Source organism: Opisthocomus hoazin, chromosome 1 (genome assembly GCF_030867145.1).
Source record: "Opisthocomus hoazin isolate bOpiHoa1 chromosome 1, bOpiHoa1.hap1, whole genome shotgun sequence".
Lineage (NCBI taxonomy): Eukaryota > Metazoa > Chordata > Aves > Opisthocomiformes > Opisthocomidae > Opisthocomus > Opisthocomus hoazin.
The window spans coordinates 81,202,180-81,222,700 of record NC_134414.1 but is presented as its reverse complement, the minus strand read 5'-3'; the positions used below and the strand labels follow the sequence as shown (position 1 = coordinate 81,222,700).

General features: G+C 44.1%; 1 protein-coding gene across 3 annotated transcripts in view; it reads left to right on the top strand.

The window, feature by feature from the left end:
• The first annotated feature begins 1,763 nt into the window (after positions 1-1,763).
• ASMTL (acetylserotonin O-methyltransferase like) overlaps positions 1,764-20,521 on the top strand; it is a 30,774-nt gene continuing 12,016 nt past the window's right edge. For 2 of the 3 annotated variants that reach the window (XM_075427620.1, XM_075427618.1), the window contains exons 1-8: positions 1,764-1,903; positions 3,419-3,550; positions 5,359-5,406; positions 6,046-6,110; positions 8,063-8,124; positions 10,202-10,310; positions 15,652-16,078; positions 20,174-20,336. In XM_075427620.1, the coding sequence (XP_075283735.1) occupies positions 1,811-1,903; positions 3,419-3,550; positions 5,359-5,406; positions 6,046-6,110; positions 8,063-8,124; positions 10,202-10,310; positions 15,652-16,078; positions 20,174-20,336 (1,099 nt within the window). In that variant the 5' untranslated portion in view covers positions 1,764-1,810. Of the gene's footprint in view, positions 1,904-2,372; positions 2,904-3,418; positions 3,551-5,358; positions 5,407-6,045; positions 6,111-8,062; positions 8,125-10,201; positions 10,311-15,651; positions 16,079-20,173; positions 20,337-20,521 lie in introns of those variants that run through there. The other variant, XM_075427621.1, reaches the window with a different exon arrangement.

Below are 20,521 nucleotides of genomic sequence, written 5' to 3'. Positions count from 1 at the left end.
TTCCTCTTTCAGCTCTGCCACCAGGCTGAGCAGATCATTCACCTGCTCGCACCGAACACAGCAGTTGTCTCTGCTGTCCGCTGGTACGAGCGCCAGGCTCAGGCACTCCCTGCAGCCAGAGACACTGGGACACCTGCATTCTTGCGTGGGGCCTTAGTTTTTTTTATTATTATTATTTGAGAAAAATGCCTCTAGATTTTCAAATGCACTCTCAAGTCCCCGCTACCCATAAATTTCAGATTTAAGTTCGGAGACTCGGGACGATGTACAGGGTTGGGGTGACAAGAGGCCGACCTCCGCGTGTGGTGACAGGAGCAGGAGGCTGGGTGTGGAGGGACCCCCAGGGGCACTGCTTCAAGTCAGCTGCAGGGAGCCCACACTGCACAGATGGAGGGAGGGGGTCGTGGCGGGGTGTATACGTATACTGAGGGAGGTTCTCCTCCCCCTCTACTCTGCCCTAGGGAGGCCCCATCTGGAGTACTCTGTCCAGTTCTGGGCTCCCCAGTTCAAGAAAGATGAGGAGCTACTAGAGAGAGTCCAGCGGAGGGCTACAAGGATGGTGAGGGGACTGGAACATCTCTCCTATGAGGAAAGGCTGAGGGAGCTGGGCTTGTTCAGCCTGAAGAAGAGAAGGCTGCGAGGGGAACCTAATAAATGCTTATAAATATCTGAAGGGTGGGTGTCAGGAGGATGGGGCCAGACTCTTTTCAGTGGTGCCCAGTGACAGGACAAGGGGCAATGGGCACAAACTGAAGCATAGGAAGTTCTGTCTGAACATGAGGAAGAACTTCTTTACTCTGAGGGTGACGGAGCACTGGAACAGGCTGCCCAGGGAGGTTGTGGAGTCTCCCTCTCTGGAGATATTCAAGACCCGCCTGGACAAGGTCCTGTGCAGCCTGCTGTAGGTGACCCTGCTTTGGCAGGAGGGTTGGACTAGATGACCCACAGAGGTCCCCACCAACCCCTAACACACTGTGATTCTGTGATTTATGTTCCCCCTAACAGACCTTTCTCCAGGGAGGGGAAGGGGAAGGCAGCTGCGGTGCTGCTCACACCCGCGTCGCTGCCTGCACCCGTTAGGCTCCCGCCATATGGCAGCCCCTGAGGAGAGACACGACGGCCCACCGGGCAGGTGCTGACAGGCCCCGTTATCCAACGCGAACCGCTGTTTTAACGACTGGATGGGTTTCTGAAACGCTAGAGTGAACGTTTTGCTTTCTTGCCAGTGAATGGAAAAAACACACAGTGCCACGCTATTTGCAAGTCATTGGGAGCAACTCTTGGGTTTCTACGTTGAATTCTTTCCAGGCGCTTTGGCGGCCGAGCAGGGGATGCCCAAGGCTGGCACCCGGCCGGCCGGGGACAGCAGCTCCCACCGACCCAGAAATCGAACGATGCCGCCCCTATCCCAAACACCGCACTCGGAGAGTTACGCGCCGCGGGGCATCACACGCAAAACCCGCCCGCCATGTCGGTCGGTCCTCTCCGTCCGAGCCCGCTCTCAGGGGCGGTGCGGCTCCTCACCGGCAAAGCCGCGGCCCCCCCGCCGAGCCACCCCGCCGCTCGCCGCGCCCACCCGCGGCCGGGGCCCGCGGGTACAGGCAGCCCGGCCCCTGCCCTCCCCGTGCCAGCCCCGAGCGCCGCCCGCCCGGCTTCTGCCCGGGGGCCTCGGCGACTGGCTGCGACGGGCCCGGCCCGGCTCCGCCCCGCGGCCCCGGCGCGCCATAAGGCCGCGCCGCCCCCCCCCCCGTCTCCCCCCCCAGCCGCCCGTCTGCGCGGAGCGGGAGGCGGAGGCGCGGCGGCCGGCGCCATGGCGCTGAGCCCGGTGCTGCGGCAGCTGGGCAGCAAGCGGGTGGTGCTGGCCAGCGCCTCGCCGCGCCGCCAGGAGATCCTCACCAGCGTGGTGAGTGCGGCCGGGCCGCTCCCCTCGCCGCGGCCGGCCCCGGGGCAGGCCGGCGGGGCTGCCCTCCTCGGGACCCGCCGGCCGGGGCCCTGCGGGGTGCGCGGGCAGCGGCTTCCGGCGGCCCCGGGCCGGGCCGGGCAGCGGCGGCTGCCGGGTTTGCCGCGGCGGGAGCGATGGCGGCGGCGAGCGGCCCGGCCGCCCGTGCCCGCCTCACAGCCCGGGCAGCGGCGTGTGGGCCCGGGGCGGGCGGCGCTCCCGGAGCGGAGGCCGCCGACCGCCGCCGCCCGTCTGCTCCATCACCTGCACGCCGGCTTGCGTGCCAGTTGGATTATTTTTATTGATTTTTTTTTCCCCCTCGATCCCGGTTCTCCTTGGTCAGGTTTTCGCTGTGAGGAAGGACGCGTGCGTCAGGTTTGCGGGTGGTGTGGTGAATGCGGGAGGGTGTTAGGGAGTGCTGTGAGCAAGCCAACGCAGGACTTGCTCGGAGTGAAAAATGCCGGCGTAACTACTGCTGGCGTATAATGAGCAAGTCTTACAACGGACTGAAGTAATTAAAAATGTATTGCCATCGCCCTTACTTTAGATGCTCAATACCTAAGCTACTGAAAATTCAACTTTGGCTTCTGAAACGTGCGAAGACTGACCGGGACTGGTACTGGCGGGGGGAGGAGGAAGGTGGCCGTCCCTTCTCTCTCTGAGGCCCATGGGAAGCGCAGGTGAAGCCCTAGCCCAGCATTCAGATGGGTCAGCCCCTGTGGAGGAACACGTTGAGCTCACTGGACCTCACTGGGCAGCCTGCAGGAGCCTTCTGAATGCCACCTGAGTCTTACTACGCATCTATCTTAAGATTGCTTACTATTCTTCATGGGAGAAGCTGAACTTAAATGGCTAAATTAGTATATTCTTTCCAAAATATGGACATGTGAAGAAGCACCAAGGTTCAAGCATGCACTAAGTTATTAGAAACATAATGTGCCTGCTGGGTGTGGTAAATTTGCAGGTATGTTTACAGGCAAGAAATAGGAAATAGTTCTTTTTTTTTACAAAACCATACATAAACTGGCTCTTGTTTTGTTTGTCATGTATAGTAACATACAAAGTGTGGGTGGTAAAGCTCCTGTCAGAACGTTTACTACTGGTGCTCAAGTAAAGTGCTGTGAACGGATTCAATAAAAAATATCCAGTCTCTTTGTGAAGTACATAAGTTTTATACTATTAGATTTTTATAGGAGAATGGTGAAATTACTGATCTGATTAGGTTCTAAAAAATAGTAAAGATAAACTCAAGTAAGCATGCTACTTTAAAAGTTATTTCTGATTGGGTTTTTTGGACTGCTTGCAAATGATACGTGCACACAAAACACTGTGATAAAAGCACTGGTTTTGCCTCTGTTTGGGGTGGGGGTGCCTTAAAGTGGAAAGGGCAAAAATGAAATTTGTCACTTGCTTAATATGTCTTGGGAACAACCTGTAGTGACAAGATTGGGTTGACTGCATTGCTTTGCTTTGTTACAGGGCCTGCGGTTTGAGGTGGTTCCATCCTGGTTTAAGGAGACGCTTGAGAAGTCATCTTTTGCAGCCCCTTACGAGTATGCTGTGGAAACAGCAAAACAGAAGGCTCTGGAAGTAGCAAACAGAATGCATGTAGTAAGTTACCAGCTATTTTGGCAATGAGATTTTTGTCTTTAGGTGGTGCGTGTTACTGTGACTTAATTTGCATGTACTTCTTAGATGGTCTCTGAGTGCATTTTCCCCAGTAAAGGGAAATGGAAGTTTTCTGTCATTTGTGAAAGATAGCTTCCTGAAATTAACTCACCTAATCCAAAGAAAGTCTCATGCCTGCGGTTTGGGCTTTCCACGAACAGAAGTGGCCCGCATCTCTTGTCAGCAACGCGCCTGCTCTCACTTGGGATATGCACTTGGTAGTTCCCTCCAGCAGCCAGGTGTGTGGCTGGACAGTTGTTGGTTCCAGGTGTTTGTCGGCTGTGGAGGCAGACTCTGTGGAAGGACGCACTGATGTGACTCCACCGCTCTGCTGTAGCTTTTGTCGAACAGTAGTTCACTTGTACAGTTGTGACAGGGGAATAGCTCAGAATTTGTGAGTATAGAGGTGCTGGAGGAAAGCAAAAAAAGAAGACACCTTCTGTTTTAAAGCACTGTGGACAAAGAAACAGGCAATTTCATTTTATGAATGGAGAAGCTGATGTGATTTCAGGTTCCGTTGTCAAGGCACCCATTTTGTGTCCTAAATATTACCAAAACCGGTGGTACGACTTACACTGTTAGTGGCGTATTTGACTTCTGCCCTTGGCTGTGGTCACTGTGTTTGAGCACATAAGCCTGTTCTCTACCAGAAGCTATTAAGAAGTGTTAGCTGATCAGAACCCACAAAATGTGCCGTAACAATTTCTTAGTAATACAGCTCTGAAAGAGAGTACGTTTGTCAAACCTGTACTGATGGCAGAAAAAGCATGTTAAACGCTTTAAACCAGCAATGTCGCCAGATGTCACCATTCTCCAAAGCAAATATTGCATGATCTCCAATGTAAATCGTTACCCAGGTTTCCGTCGACTTCTTTTCTGAGAATTGTGTGGCGTTAGGAGAGTGGATTTTAAACCCAGCCTTGCTGACTGACTGACATCGGGCTTTCATTGCAAAACGCTGTGCTGGTGATAATGTTAGTTCAGTGGATTTCAAAAGACTTCTTCATACAGGAATTTTTTAGTGATATCTTTAATTATTTCCACTATTTAAAGCGCATCAACAGCCTTTATATAGAAGAATCTCCTCCCTGCGAAGTATTTAATATGATGATCACAGTTACAAGTTTCGTTCTTGCTGTGTTAAATAACAACTATGTACCTTGTAACATGCAAACAAATTAAAACTCAGCTGTGAGAACAGCTTGGAGTTTAAAGGCAAGAAAAGACTGCAAGGAATCTTTATATACCCCTACCTCTCAGTTCCCCAAAATGGACTGTATGTGGTCCGTTCTGAGAGAGTTAAGCGAAGTATAGCTAAACAGGCTTTTTTTTTTTTTTTTTTCAGCAAAACTTGGCTTGGAAAAATGATCCTACAGTGCCGTACTCCCTGGCTTCCATACACAGGGTGCTTCCTTTAAGGGAGTTCTATCTGCCACCTTGAAGATCAGGTTGACCTTTGAGAATGCAGTTAGTGCTTTACTGAATGCATTTGTTCATCAGTAACGTGGCTGGGCTGAATCATGACCTGAGAATGGTCTGCTCAAGCCTCCCGTTTTCCTCACTCTCATGGTGATCTAAGTGGTTACTATTTTGTAAACAGTGCAAAAGGTGAGAAACAGTGTCTTGTTTTCAGGTCAGTGTAGAGCCCTGCCAGTAAACCGGTGAACTTACATTTTCTTACCTTGAGTTTTAAAAGGTTTTGTTCTTTCTACCTCTTTTGAGAAATATTTTCTTTCTTTATGCTTTTGCAGAAACACCTGAGAACACCTGATGTTGTCATAGGAGCAGACACTATTGTGGTAAGAAATCTCATGTGGTTTAGCATTATTTTTAATTTATGAGAAGTGTAGACAATATTTGTATCTTAAGGTTTAAAGTTAAAGTTTGAAACCTGTCTTCACTGAGAAGTTATACCTGCAGTATGATGCGTCTCTTGGTTTTGTGGTTGTGGGTTTTAGAGTTTTTTTCCCAAAAAGACAATTCTTGGTACCTTGAGTGCCAGAAGCCTTACTCCTGTTTTTGCAAGAGATACTGGTATTGTGTAAGTATTGCCTTGGATCCTCTGGTATGTAGTGGAAATTCTGTTCTCGGGCAGCTGTTGACTGTCAGGAAGTCCAGATCACGTGAACTGTTCAGTGTTGTGCCTTGTAGCGGGCATCACTGTATACCTGTCATGTCCACAGAGACAGTGAACGGTTGAGGATGGAAGTTACTGAATTACCCTTTTGTTTGAGAGCTGCAGCCACTGGAGAGTAGAGTGTTGCACTCATGTGCTTGACCCTAAATTACCGGTTCTACCAAAGTGTCTGTGCTTCTTGCTCTACTCAGTAGACTGCTGTTTGAAGCCCTGGCTGCAATCATGGTTTAAACGCCATTTCTGACCTCAGGTTCTGAAAAGTAAGAAAAACCAGCACACTCACTCTGTCTTTCTGTTTTAGGCTGTGGATGAGCAGATCCTGGAGAAACCAGTTGACAAGCAAGATGCGTATAGGATGCTGTCAAGGTCTGTAGTTTTAAGTAAGATTCCAAATGTGTGTATTAAGTTGTTTTAAGAAGAGGTGTACGGATTCCTTGATGTATGTGAAGAACTTTGTGGACACAGATTTTTCAGTCATTTTTAGCCAGTGCTGCTGCTGAAAAAGTTCGACCTGCTTATGTCACCTGTAGCTGCTTGCTGTTGCCCCCTTTGCCGTCGAAAGCTGGTCAGGGACAGAACGAACCATTTTGTTTTCCCTTGGATTAGTTTTCAGAGTCACTTACCACAAGACTCTGTGTATGCTTCAGCTGGTACAGGGAGGGGAGATGTGGAGAGAAATCATGATGGGAAAAGGACAGAACCATCATAGAAGTGGTTTGAGGCTTGACATTTAATGGAAGAATATTGCATGTACAAGAAGGTACGTGATGATATGTGTTCATGGACAATTGCTTTAAATTCTATACTTTAACTGAGAAAGAAAAATCTCCTTCCATCTGTGCCCTCCAGGGATGGTAGGCTGTTTTTTTTGAGGCTTCTGCTTTTTTCCTAGAGGATATTTTTCCCTACAAGCTTGATGTTATCTTGTATCTTGTAGCACTTTTTTTTTTTTTTTTTTTTTTTTAAGAAAGACAAAGTAAATAACTCCAGCCAGCTCCTTTCTGAAGGATAATGTGATGAATCCACTAGTCATGCTTCTGTTTTATGGGGGAAAGACAGAAAAGGTTCCCTGCTTGTTTCATCAGTTTACATTCTAACTTGGGCATCTCCTAAAGACAGAACACAAGTGGCTTGGTTGTTTTTGGGGTTTTGCTCTGTAAGTCTACTTTAGGTTTTTTTTGTTGTTGTTGTTAATGACTTTGGCTGAATTTTTGATCCTTTGTGGCATGTTACTAACTTAAAAGTAGTAGTCTTAAAAAAAGTGACAGCAGCATGTGTTATCAATAGGAGATTCCCAAAGGAGTCTCTGTCGAGATTTCTCACAACTGTTTTTCCTTGAAATCATGCCAAGTTTGGTTAGTTCAAAAATAGTACTTTTTTGTTGTTGTTGTTGCAGAGCTTAGTCTACTTCTGACGCATGCAAATATTTTGGGATTGGGCTTTTTTTTTTTTGAAGTTCAGTGGGTCAGTCTCTTAATTGTGGATATGAAATGCGCTTAAAATTTAGGGTTTCGTAACTCCTCTTAGCTTTGTTCTGTACGAACAGGAAAAAATGCGGACAAGGTAAATATCTGCGTGTAGAATCACGGAGTGCTGTGGGTTGGAAGGGACCTTTGGAGGCCATCTAGCCCAACCCCAAATAGATACAGATATATAACCAGGGTGTCTAGATTTTATATATATATATATATGTATATTTATATTTATATTCATATATATATGTGTGTGTGTGTGTGTATATATAACCGGGGTGTGGGATTAACATTGTCACCTGCTGTTCCTCACTGTGAGGAACCCCGGGGAGGTGTTGGTGGGCGGGCGAGGCGCCGCTGCGGGGGTCGGGCGGCGGCCCGCGGCCCGTTCCTCCGCTCACCCCGCCAGAGGTGCCAGTCGGGGTGGCCAGAGCGCGTCGGCCGAGGCTGCCCGGCGGCTGCTCGGGCTGGGTTGCAGCCGCCCGGCTGCTCGTTGCCGGCTGCCGGCCTTGGCGGCCGTGGCGAGTTCATACCGTGCTGACCGGCACCGCGTGGGGCGGATGAGGCCGTCCCTGCAACCCCTGCCGCTTTGCCGGGCTGGGGACATCAGCACAAGTCAGATCGTGGAGACCTCAGATGGCTGAATCTTTTGATAGTGTGTTTTGCCAATGTCTTTTCACCCGCATTGAAAGAAAAAAAATATTTAGGATACGTGTCAGAGCCATGAAGTGATGTATTAATACCACGGGCTGTTTCTCAGGCTGTAATAACCTAGTCGTGTAGAACACTTATGCACATGACAGACTTCATAAAACTGTTGCTCAGTGCACATTTTTTCCCTGACAGGTTGAGTGGGAAGGAGCACAGCGTGTTCACAGGAGTGGCTATCATACACTGCAGCAGTAAAGGTACATGTGTCATTTTATTAAAACTCAATATTTGCCTTAAACTATTCTCCTTGCGCAAGTGAACAAACAGGATGGAAATTTTTTCATATATGGTCTGAACTGGCTTCCAGCTCAAGATGAGAATTCCCTTATCAATATAAATTAACAACTCCCTACAAAAGCCAACCTTCTTGCTGCATTCAGTTTTCATACAGGTAGGAGGATGACAAAACACAATAGACTTCAGAAATGCTGTCTCTGAAAGCTGTGGGAGTAATTAAAAGGCCAGTGTAAATTGTGGAAATATTCTGAATGAAATTCCAGTAAGGCACTACAAACTGTGGGACTGAGCAGAACGTGATTAACATTAACTTTATTCCTGTGTTCTGTTTACACTGGCTGATGAATACAAGCAGTTGCTGTATCTGTAGTTGCTTCAGAAACTACAGTTTTTCAGTAAATCAGGGAAGCTTTAGAGACCATTTTTAGGGGATGAGTAAAGTAATGGCTTAATGCCTCAGACTGTTAATGAACTGTAGGGAGCAATATATCAGTGTTCTTTATCAGGTAATTTATATAGGAAGCAAGTGGATTTTGAGAACAGTACCATTAATATCATCTGAGGAGTGTTTGGTTTGAGGGACTTCCTCTGACAATTATGCCAATATTCTTTTAGTGGAACTTTTGCAAGGATCATTTCTCTGAAATTTCACCGGACATAGTCTTTCTGTAGACAAGTTATTTACAGCTTTTAATCTTTACCAGAATGACTGCTCTTAGCTCTTGTAACAGAAATGAAAAGTCAGTGATCCCGTATCCTTACTAATAGGTTAGTACAGTCGAAAGAGAGCTGCTGTAAAAGAAATAAAACATCTTATCAAGGGGTTCCTGTGAACAGTCCTGCAAGAATAGTAATGCCTTTCGTTGGTAGGAAGACAGTAAAAATGCACACAGCTGCAGCACTGATGCTATGACAGCACGTCTCATTTGAAGTTTACAAATTGAAGTCACATCACATTTAGATGAATAAAAATACCATAAGTCTGCATGCTCTGCAAGTAAGGCAGTCAATGAAAGAGTTTTCTAGAATACAGGTTTTTTTTATAATTACGATACTGTTGTGAAGTACCACATACACATTACAGATGGAATTTTCATCTTGAGCTGATTGGGGTTTTTTTAGCAATGCTCAAAGACAGAGTAATCTGTCTTCATATGCAACAACTTTTTGATTTCATCTGAGTCATGAAATGTTTTTTCAACACTAACACGATTAGCAGTTGGTTAGTATTCTTCCCTTGGTCTGTACTGTGGATCTTACTCTTCCTCAAGAATTTCCAGTGCTATCAGAACAGCAGTAACATGGATTTTTATAGAAAAGAGTGGAGAGAACTAACAATCCATAACATGCACACTCATTTGTGCAAGGCGGTTTCCTTCTGAACATGTTTTGAAAAAGCCTCCATCTTCACTGATACCAGATTCGGTGTACCACAGGCAACAGCGTCCGCACCCGGATGTGCGGTACTTTATTGCACCTCTGGTCTTCTCTCAACCACCTGTAGATATGGAAGTCTGAAATAATCCTGTTATTTCTTGAGGGATGATATGAAAATTACACTGATGGTTACTGAAGGGACTGCTGGATGCCTGAGTCTGCAGCACAGATGCGGCTGCACGTTCACTTTCAAGCATTTATAACAGATACGTGTTTGATGTGTTACTATGGGTTCTGTGACAACAGTCATAAAGTTAGAAGGGTGTTTGTAGCCTTTGGTGTACTCAGCGCTGGATGTGTATGCTAGCAGTTCATAAACTCTGCATAAGCATTGTTAATTTATGAGTGCATTCCACACAGGGAAAGCAACCTGTTAGCCTCAAGACAGGACTGCAGGTTGAAAATGCAAGCCTTTACTCTTTTGGGGAAGTTGAGTCCACTGTCCTTAAAGAGCATCATTAGTGATTTCATAGATCTGTACAGTATCTTTAATTTTTCCCAAGCAAAAACATCAAATGAATACGAACTGAAATAAAACTGAGATGCTGTGCTCTCTAAACTACCATTTCTATTTTTAATAAGACTTCTTCCTTTCTGTAGATAATCAACTAGAGACAGAAGTCACTGATTTCTACGAAGAGACGAAAGTAAAATTTTCTGACCTCTCTGAAGAGCTCTTATGGGAATACATTCATAGCGGGGAGCCAATGTAAGTAAGGCCCTGAAGCTATCGGACAGTTCTTGAGACTAGACCTCAGGGTACGTTACTAGCCACCAGCATAAAACATCTTGTCCTGTGTTCTGTGAAATTTTGCTGTGTGTATATGACAAATGATAGCATGGGTGATGCAAGGCAGGTATTCAGTTTTTCTTGTCTAGAACTGTCATTCCTCCAAGGAAAGTGAGCTACCTTTTTAGTACCCTAACAAATTTGAAAAGTGAAGACTGTTGAAATACTCTGGATTCAGGCAGGCATTCATACAATTACCCCTGTATTAAGAGGCACTCAGGGAGCTTGGATACCTGAGACAACGGATAGTTATTATAAAATGGGTGAGTAGAGTGAGTGTATTGGATAATCAGGGTGTTGGAGAACTTTATTGAAAGAAGCTTGAACTTGGTTTATTTAGTTTATCAAAGTCACACTTCTCTGATGCAAGAAACGCCAACTTAATTTTCACCTACTCCTGTGGCCAGCTTAGATGTGTCCCTATGCCATAATTCTCTCTTAGCTGATGTGTTTCTGGTGCCCTTGTAATATACTAGTTACTTAGAGACAACATTGATTCCACAGAAGAAATAGGATGAGAAGAGAATGCCTAACTAGTCTTAAGATAAAGTTGACTAGATTTTTTTTTTTTTTTTTTTTTTTAACAAAGGAGTTTTGAGACAACAAGGGAATGTTTGTGACTTTATGGAATTTGCCTTTCCTTTCTGTTAGCTGAAGCTTAGTGAAGGCAAATCAGGCCATAGTTAGCACTATGGACTGCATACCAGGTGATCTGAGGTGAACTTTTGGCTCTGTAACTTCGGTACTGACTGTGTAAGACTGTCAGTCGTGGTAGTCTTTAAACTCATTTGTGCTATAAAGCAATACAGTCATGTTTGGGGAAACAGGAACCAGTGTAGACTTTGGATTTATTAAAGTGCTTATGTGTAAACGGGGCATGCTTGCTGAACATGTAAGGCTCCCAGCTTATTAAAAAGACTGAAGCTGAATTGGATTATGCACAGAAGAATTCTTTGGCAAGAATACAGTTTGTAACATAAATTCCTAGTTAGGTTTTTGGAAGGTCATCTTCAGTACGCAGCTGATTATAAAGTTGCAGTTTGAAGGAGAAATGACCATGGATTTTTATGAAGAATGTTAGGTTGAAAAATACTTTGAAATATTCCGATTATTTCCTCTGGAAGAAAATATGCTTTAGCAGTGCTGTGCTGCAGCAAAATGACTCATGAGAAGCGCTGGGTAATTCTGTTCATTCTGCTAAACAGGGTGTGTGACAGCAAGGGTTTTTCAGGGACCAAAGGTTCAGAGAATATATTTCATTACACTGGAGCAGAAGCCAATCTGTCTTCGTTCATATAATAAAGAGGATAGGAAGCATTTGCTATGGCTTTGTGAAGGAACTACTGAATATAGTGTCCTATAGATTTTGCAAAACAGTAAGGAGAAGTCTCTCATGTTTTGTTTTTTTTTTGTTTAGTTGGGTTGTTTTGTCCCTTCCTCCATGGCCACCCACACTGGTTACACATTTACGTGCGTACATGTTTTTCTAAACATTAGTGCAGTTCAGGTGACCATTTTTTATTTTTTAATGGCGACTTAATTTTGTGAAATCATAGAAGACTTAATGATCACATGAAAAATTAAAAGAAAATTGACTCTCTTGTGCTGTTGAGGAATGGATTGAGTTCTTTTTATAGCAAGCATAAAATAGTATATAGGCATATAGTATTTTAAACGTCAGTCACTGGTGACACGGGGATGAGTTCTAAAAGTATATAGCTAACTTTTAAGTATGAAAAAGGGAGGAGGGAAAAGTGCTATCTCAAGGTAGCCTGTGATGAGGCTATAAAAACCCTCAAAAATTTTGGCTGTAGAAAGATGGCCTTTCCCTTTTCTGCTTGACTCCTGTTCCTCTTTCCAACCAAGGATTTTCTGCCTGCTGGGTGGGTCGCTTTCTTTTCTGGCTCTCTGTAGAAAGAGGGCTTGGCCATAGTAATCCTAACTGGTTTGGGCTCGTGTAATGAGTAGACTTAGTTTCGGTCAGCCTTTTTGACCCAGCTTTTTATTTTGTAATCTATCGCTTGTGAACAACTTGCTCTGTCTCTGCTCACAACTTCCAGTCTGAAGATTCTGTATGGTTTTTGGTAGCTCTGCTCTGAATGGTGGCAATGAAAGCAAAGGACCCTACTGCGCTCTGGGAAAGAGGTGATTACAGAGGCTGGACCTCTACAGTTTCAGACCTAACTATGAAGTAATAAAATGTAGAATGTAAATGCCTAACTTTCTTCCTTTGTATTTCTTCCCTTCTCTTAAGAGTTATTTCCTTCAAAGCTATAGCAAACATATCTTCTAGATTTTGTGAATAATTACAGTCTCACAGCACAAATAAGCTCATGCATAGCTTGAGGTTATCAGCTCGTAGAGCATAAGAGCAAAAATCTTCCAGGTGCAGGATTACAGAAGTAAGGGGAGCTCTACTGTTATTATACTAGAATTAATTCTGAATATTGTTTTTAGTCTCTCATACTGCTGCAGTTGACTCCTCTGTACATAACAGTTGTTCGACTTTCACCAGAACTTACTAGCAAATCTTTTTATTGTACCTGCCTACCTCTGCTCCTTTGCAAGTTCCTTTGCAAATAGAAACGCATCTCTGACTGGTTCCATGTCTGTATGCTGGCCGGGCATGCTGCCTCTCCCAAGAGATAGGTGACTAAATGCTGCTTCTCCTTACCTCTGTCATGTCAGTAGTTTTTGTCTCTTTGCTCTACAAAACCACTAACTTCATATTCAAAGGAACTAAAGGTGGGACTTGTCTAATTTGTAGATATGTGAATTGAAGATAACTAAGCTTGGATATCCAGTCACCTAACTAATAGTTGATAGGGATGCAAGAAATTAGTGTACAGCTTCTAATGTATCTGAAATGTTTGCTTCAATAAAGATGATCAGTGATGTATCTATATCTTTCAGACTATTAGTGAAGCCCAGTCACTAGCTCAGATCAGTTCTGTCTAATGCGGCTGAGACTTGTCTGTATCTCTACTAATGTGACTGTATGGGATAAGACACATGTATAACTGTCATACATGTGTTCTTGCCTTTGGAATTCCACCTAAAACCCAACCAAGCATCTCCTTTCATCTGTAGGAGCAGTAGTGCTTGTTGGTGCAACAGTGATTTATTTGATCATTTGCTCTGTGTTGGACAATTCAGATATCGTACACATGGATATACTATTTTGTGCCATGACTAAAGTTAAAGTTCTACAGCTAATAAAGGAAATGTGCTTTTCAGGAGTTACATTTATTTTACCTCTTTCTCAACATTTTTTTCTCCTGTTGCATTGTGTGAGGGCATGATTGTTGTTTGTGTTTTTGTTTGGGTTTTTTTTGTTTTGTTTTGTTTTTTTTAAATCAGTGGATGTTGCACACGTTCCTGCTGTATTGCGTGTGGGTTTGTTGGTTGTTTGTGGTTTTGTGTTGTTTTTTTCTTTAATCAATGGGTGTTGCACACATTCCCACTGAAATCATCTATCCCCTACATTGTTGCAGCTGTGATCTTGTTGTTTGTCAAAACATCTTTAAAGTGAGTTGTATTTTTTACCATAAAGCAAATTAACTGATGCTGTGCCTTAAAAGAAGCCTTAAAATTAGTGCTATGCTAATAAAAGTATCCAGTTACAAAAGCCAGTCAGATTAGCCACAGCTAGTTATGAGCGCTGTGTAAATACCGATGTATTCTGGGTTTTAGCATGGAAGACACTTGTTGAAAAATCAATGGAGCTGTTACTAACTACATAGCCTCATGCTTTTAGACTAGAAGCTGTAGTTGTAGTGGAGAATCCCACTCAGGATCCAATGCCAGAATGTAAAGTTCTGTATAAAAATAAACAAGATGTGGCCAATTGTGTTAATGTCCTTGGAGGGAGTATGATACCACTACTTTTCCTGGCCACAACGTTTTTTGCCTCCCTGTCAGTGTATACTAGAATGACTTCATCCTACTGGTTACTTCATTTAAAAATGAAAATACATTTTAGTCATTAGAATATTCCTCATCTAGATGGTGTAAATCTTAAGTATGTTATAAAAGAAGGAATAATTTAAACAATGACAAAGCTATACAGTGGTGCTTAAAATGCAAGACTAAAGGAAAAGCCCTGTTCTGTAGTTTATAGCAATAGAGAAATCCCCCTTGCTGGGATACTGATGCCTCTGTTTCTCTTAGGAGACAATCTGAAAGGGAATCCAGAAATAAGTTCTAAAAATGTAAAGAACTGGTTCTGATCAAATCATAAGATGAAAAAACTACAATCTTCTTTGTGTAGTAACCTTATTCCACAAGTATTTCGTGTAATTCCATACTATCTGAAGTTAATAGATCTGAGATTGACCGAGCTTTGGTTTCAAAGCTTGCTGACATAGGCTTTCAGATTCTGGAGTTATTGTGTAGTGGGCATACTTCTAACTTAAATGTGAACAGTAAAACAGTTTGGTCTATTGCAGTTCATCTGCCTGTATGCATTTCTATTCCGCACAGTGGAATTCGCATAATTGCACCTAAAGACAAATTAGATTTCCAAGGTTACTTTCTGTGAAAACACATTCCTGTGCCAAATTACTAATATTACCATGGCATCTAAAAGCACAGTGTTGTGAACCACAACTCTGCTTACATCTCAGAGGGTTACACAAGAAGTGGATAGGGCTGAATGAGATGGTAGTGGATTTTGTATTTGAATAGGTTGCTCCTCCCCAAGAAAGTCCTATCTTACTGATACTAATTTTAGATATTCCTGTGCCTGGGACCCACAAGACACATATTAAATCGTTTGAGTTCTAAGATGTCTTCTGCATTGTGAGTTCCTTTTGGAGCTAATGTATTCCTAAAGGCCTTTCAGCCTCTTGTGAAGTAGAGCTAGGGTCAGTACGCAGCTGGGTGACCCAGTGGCAATGTTGGCCTCAGTGGGGCTTGCTGTTACCTTTTTGGTAGCCAGGACCTGCAGAATGCTGGGTAACCCATGGCAACACAATCCGACTGCAGGCAGCTGAGGTACTTCTGCTTGGGTGACTATGGCACTGGGACCATCTGGCGCATAAAGGACTTGGGCTACTCACCCTCGGAAGAAATACTGATGTTTGTGTTTATCTTGAGATTTATAAATTGAAATGCTGAGCCTAACTAGTAGATTTAATCCACCTCTAACTTGAGTTCACTAGTCTTTATTCCAGACTCTGCAGTACTGGTGGAGTATTTGTGTTCTGTGCTGCCTTTAACCTTAATTAGTTTTATGTTGTTTTTGCTTTCTCTCCCCCAGGGACAAGGCTGGTGGGTATGGAATCCAGGCCCTCGGTGGAATGTTGGTTGAGTATGTCCATGGAGACTTCTTGAATGTGGTGGGATTTCCTCTGAATCACTTCTGCAAAAAGCTAGCAGAATTGTACTATCCGCCCCGTAAACATCATGTACAACATAAAAAGTATGACTCTATCCCTTCTGTGGACACTTTTGAGAACCTAAGTGATGAAGAAAGTGAATCTTCAAATTTCACAGAGCACAAAGGTGCTAGTAATTTGGACAGCAGTGGGATGTGTTCCTCGGGAGCTATTTACAATTCCAAACACAGTTCCAGTGTCAAAACTGGTTTTATGATACCTTTGGAAAAACAGAATGGTGTGTCAGAAAGTGCAGCGAAACTTCCATCCAAAATTCTAGAGCTGATGGATGGTTTTAGAGCTTCAAAGGTAAGGCAGAAAATAAAATTACTCATTACATTGCTGTATGATACAATTGTTTCATTGGACTTCAATAGATAGCAGGTAATGTGAAATACTGGAGCAAGAGAGTATTAATAATTAGTGTAAAAAGACCACTGAAGTACCAGGGAATCTAAGGTAGCTGAAACTTCTGGTGCAGTGCAAACAGTGTTTTTCTGGCGTTTGCTTTTATCTCTTCTATGAAATTTCAATTACCCATTTGATAAAAATTTTTGTCTTTTGAGAGGAAAAAGATTTTGTTAGTGGTTTTTTTTTTTGTACTGATCACAAGAGCACAGTAAAGCAGGAAGTTACCTTTATATACCCTGCAAAGAAAGCATTTAGTGTGGTTAATTATCTGACTTAAAAATGTGACAAGAATTGTATAGGTTAGATTTCCTTTCTAACTTTTAATGCTTAGCATTAGAATTCTGTGGAAGAACTTAATTTTTTTCATTCCCGATTAAGGAGATGATTTTTTTATACCCTGTTTCATGTTCTAGGTATGTTTTAGCTGATAATCTCCATGGAGTATCTGATGGAGACATACACGTAACAGTTTGCAGACAGAAGGTCACATGGTCTGTGTAGCAGCCAAGTGTGGTGGGAAATGAGTAGCTGGACATTAAGTGCTGCCAAGTTTTCTACTCACAGCTCCAGTGTAGTGAAGACAATAGTGAAGGAGAAATGAATGCCAGTCATTCTACTAGATCACTGTTCTTCATCAAGTCAATGTTTGCTGAAACAGCGGAAAGTTGTACTTGGATCTGCAGGAAAACCATGGTGTGGTCCCTGTAGATCTGGGGTGTACTGCTTGCAGGCATGCAAAGCAGCATTGAGAGATTTGGAATAAAGCAGCCTTGAGATTACTGCATTTGTGAACTTCCTTGTGTATCCCCAGGGAGAGAGTTTTTTGATGTATTTGAATGGGTGAGATGATGCTTAGCATATCTTCAGTCTAAGCGAAAACAATATGGAGAATCATCAGCATTTTGTTGCACGTTACGTACACTGTTTACAGTGGTGTGATGCCAAATTCGGTTTTGTGCAGTGAAAGTTGGTGAAGACTGTAAGCAGAAGCTTTTCTTTCCCACTAATCCAGTGTAAAGTCATAGTATGAAGTGTGGAGTTTCATGTTGAACTAGTGGGAAATTTTTTTCCTTGGGGCTTGGATCTTTGTAAAGTTAATTACCAGTTGCAATGAACACTTCCTGTGATCTGACAAAACTCATCATCTCTCCACTTGTACAATAAGGATAAGAGAACAAAAGCATTTAGTTTCACAAAAGCTTTTGAGCTTGATTTCATTTTGATCCTTGAGTGTTCTTTCAAGGACTTCATAAAGCAGAGTAAAATCTCCTGCAGGCGAAGACATTGCCGCTAATTTTACTCTGAACGGCTGCTGTTGCAGAACAGGAGGGCATCAGGGTTGAATCATGCTTTCTCAAACTTAACGTGTTCTGAATTTGTATTGACTGATCCATTGTCAAACCTTTAGGTTTTTTTGTCTGATTTTTTTTTTTTAATTTTTTTTTCCCCCTCACCTCCTTGAACTGAGAATTACAGAATGGTAGAAAGAGTGATTTGGATCAGCCAAGGTTTTGACGTGTCTTCTCACCTTCTCTTTCTTGTTCTTGTAGTTTCCACTTGGTATCAGTCCAATGATTGGGCAGGTCTGGGAAGCCAAATGGTTGTAGACTGGAAACAATTGGTTCAGCATTGTGAAAGCCTGGATTATAAGAAATCCCAACTATACGTTCTTATTAGAATAACAGAGAAAACTGTAAAAAGAGGATGAAGATGATAAAATATAATGACACACAGTACCAGACCTTTCTCAAATTTAATCTCTTTTTCTCCATTTGATTTTTATTAACAGAGTGTTGATCCATTTTTTTCCTTGATTGCCTTTGATTAAGTACATTATAGTTGCCTGCAGTTGCAAAGAAATAGATTCTGTGATTGTTGTGTGTGAATAGAGTTAAATCTAGTTGGCAGCCTGTCATGAGTTGTGTTCCCCTGGGCTCAGTTTTGGGGCCAATCTTGTTTAACATCTTAATCAATGATCTGGATGAAGGGATTCAGTGCTCTCAGTAAGTCTGCAGATGACACCAAGTTCGGAGTGTCGATCTGCTCGAGCATAGAAAGGCTCTGCAGAGGGATCTGGACAGGCTGGATCGATGGGCAGAGGCCAACTGTATGAAGTTCAACAAGGCCAAACACTGGGTCCTGCACTTTGGTCTCAACAACCACATGCAACGCTGCAGGCTTGGGGAGGAGTGGCTGGAAAGCTGCCTGGCAGAAAAGGACCTTGGGGTGTTGGTCGACAGCCGGCTGACCATGAGCCAGCAGTGTGCCCAGGTGGCCAAGAAGGCCAATGGCATCCTGGCTTGTGTCAGGAATAGTGTGGCCAGCAGGAGCAGGGAGGGGATGGTGCCCCGTACTCGGCACTGGTGAGGCCGCACCTGGAGTACTGTGTTCAGTTTTGGGCCTCTCACTGCAAGAAAAACATTGAGGTTCTGGAGCTTGTCCGGAGAAGGACAATGAGACTGGTGAAGGGTCTGGAGAACAAGTCTTCTGAGGAGCGACTGAGAGAGCTGGGGCTGTTCAGTCTGGAGAAGACGAGGCTGAGGGGGGGACCTTATTGCTCTCTACAACTGCCTGAAAGGAGGTTGTAGTGAGGCAGGTGTTGGTCTTTTCTCCCAGGTAACTAGCGATAGGATGAGAAGCAGTAGCCCCAAGTTGCGTCAGGGGAGGCTGAGATTGGATATTTGGAAAAATTTCTTTACTGAAAGAGCGGTCAGGCATTGGAACAGGCTGCCCAGGGAAGTGGTTGAGTCCCCATCCCTGGAGGTGTTCAAAAAATGTATAGATATGGCACTTCTGGATATCACAGAATGGTAGGGGTTGGAAGGGACCTCTGTGGGTCATCTAGTCCAACCCTCCTGCCGAAGCAGGGTCACCTACAGCAGGCTGCAGAGGACCTTGTCCAGGCGGGTCTTGAATATCTCCAGAGAAGGAGACTCCACAACCTCCCTGGGCAGCCTGTTCCAGTGCTCCGTCACCCTCAGAGGGAAGAAGTTCTTCCTCATGTTCAGACAGAACTTCTGTGCTGCAGTTCGTGCCCGTTGCCCCTTGTCCTGTCGCTGGGCACTACTGAAAAGAGCTTGGCCCCATCCTCCTGACACCCACCCTTCAGATATTTATAAGCATTTATTAGGTTCCCTCGCAGCCTTCTCTTCTTCAGGCTGAACAAACCCAGCTCCCTCAGCCTCTCCTCATAGGGGAGATGTTCCAGTCCCCTCACCATCCTTGTAGCCCTCCGCTGGACTCTCTCCAGTAGCTCCTCATCTTTCTTGAACTGGGGAGCCCAGAACTGGACACAGGACTCCAGATGAGGCCTCACCAGGGCAGTGTAGAGGGGGAGGAGAACCTCCCTCGACCTGCTGGCCACACTCCTCCTAATGCACGCCAGGATGCCATTAGCTTTCTTGGCAGCCAGGGCACACTGCTGGCTCATGGTTTACCTGTCGTCCACCAGGACACCCAGGTCCCTCTCCGCAGAGCTGCTCTCCAGCAGGTCCGCCCCAAGCCTGTACTGATGCATGGGGTTGTTCCTCCCCAGGTGCAGGACCCTGCAGTTGCCCTTGTTGAAGCTCATCAGGTTCCTCTCTGCCCAACTTATGGGTAGGCATGGTGGTGTTGGGTTGATGGTTGGACTTGATGATCTTAAAGGTCTTTTCCAACCTTAATGATTCTTTAATTCTATTATATGCTAAATATCTGAATAAAGAGGTGGTCTTCATACAAAATCTGTAGGCTGCGTTCCACAATATTTTGAGTTCCCTTCTCTCCCAAACACCTCTGTTCAAAATTCTGTTACTTGGCTGACATAGTGAAACCCTCTGAGAGGGGACGAAATGTATCATAGCAGTTTTAAGGAATTGTGTTAAACTGTGTTGCACTTCTTAAACAACAGTAGTTGTGTAGAATAATTCTAGGCAAAAGGTACAGTTCTTCTGTTTCTTCATTGCGGTGTATTAAACACAGTATGCTAATATTATTTTTTTTTCCTACATGTAGGCTCTGTTTGTAGCTTCTAAGCTGAAGGTGTTTGATCATCTGAAAGATGAAGGTCCACGAAAGGCTGTGGATATTGCAAATAAGATTGGAACTTCTGTGTGTGGAACAGAAAGACTCCTTGATGCATGTGCTGCTCTTGGATTACTGGAGAAAACACAACAAGGTGACTAATTTCTTCTCCCATTTAACTGCATATGTAGTACTGAAAGGCAGGCAGGAGTGGAAGAGATGCTTTGAAGGTCACAGGGTCTGACTTGATGTTGCGGGTAACTTGGATTTGGGGAAAGGGGAAGGGATTGTTGCTTCTTTGCTTTCATTACTAGTAGCTGGAATTGTTTCATTTGGGGG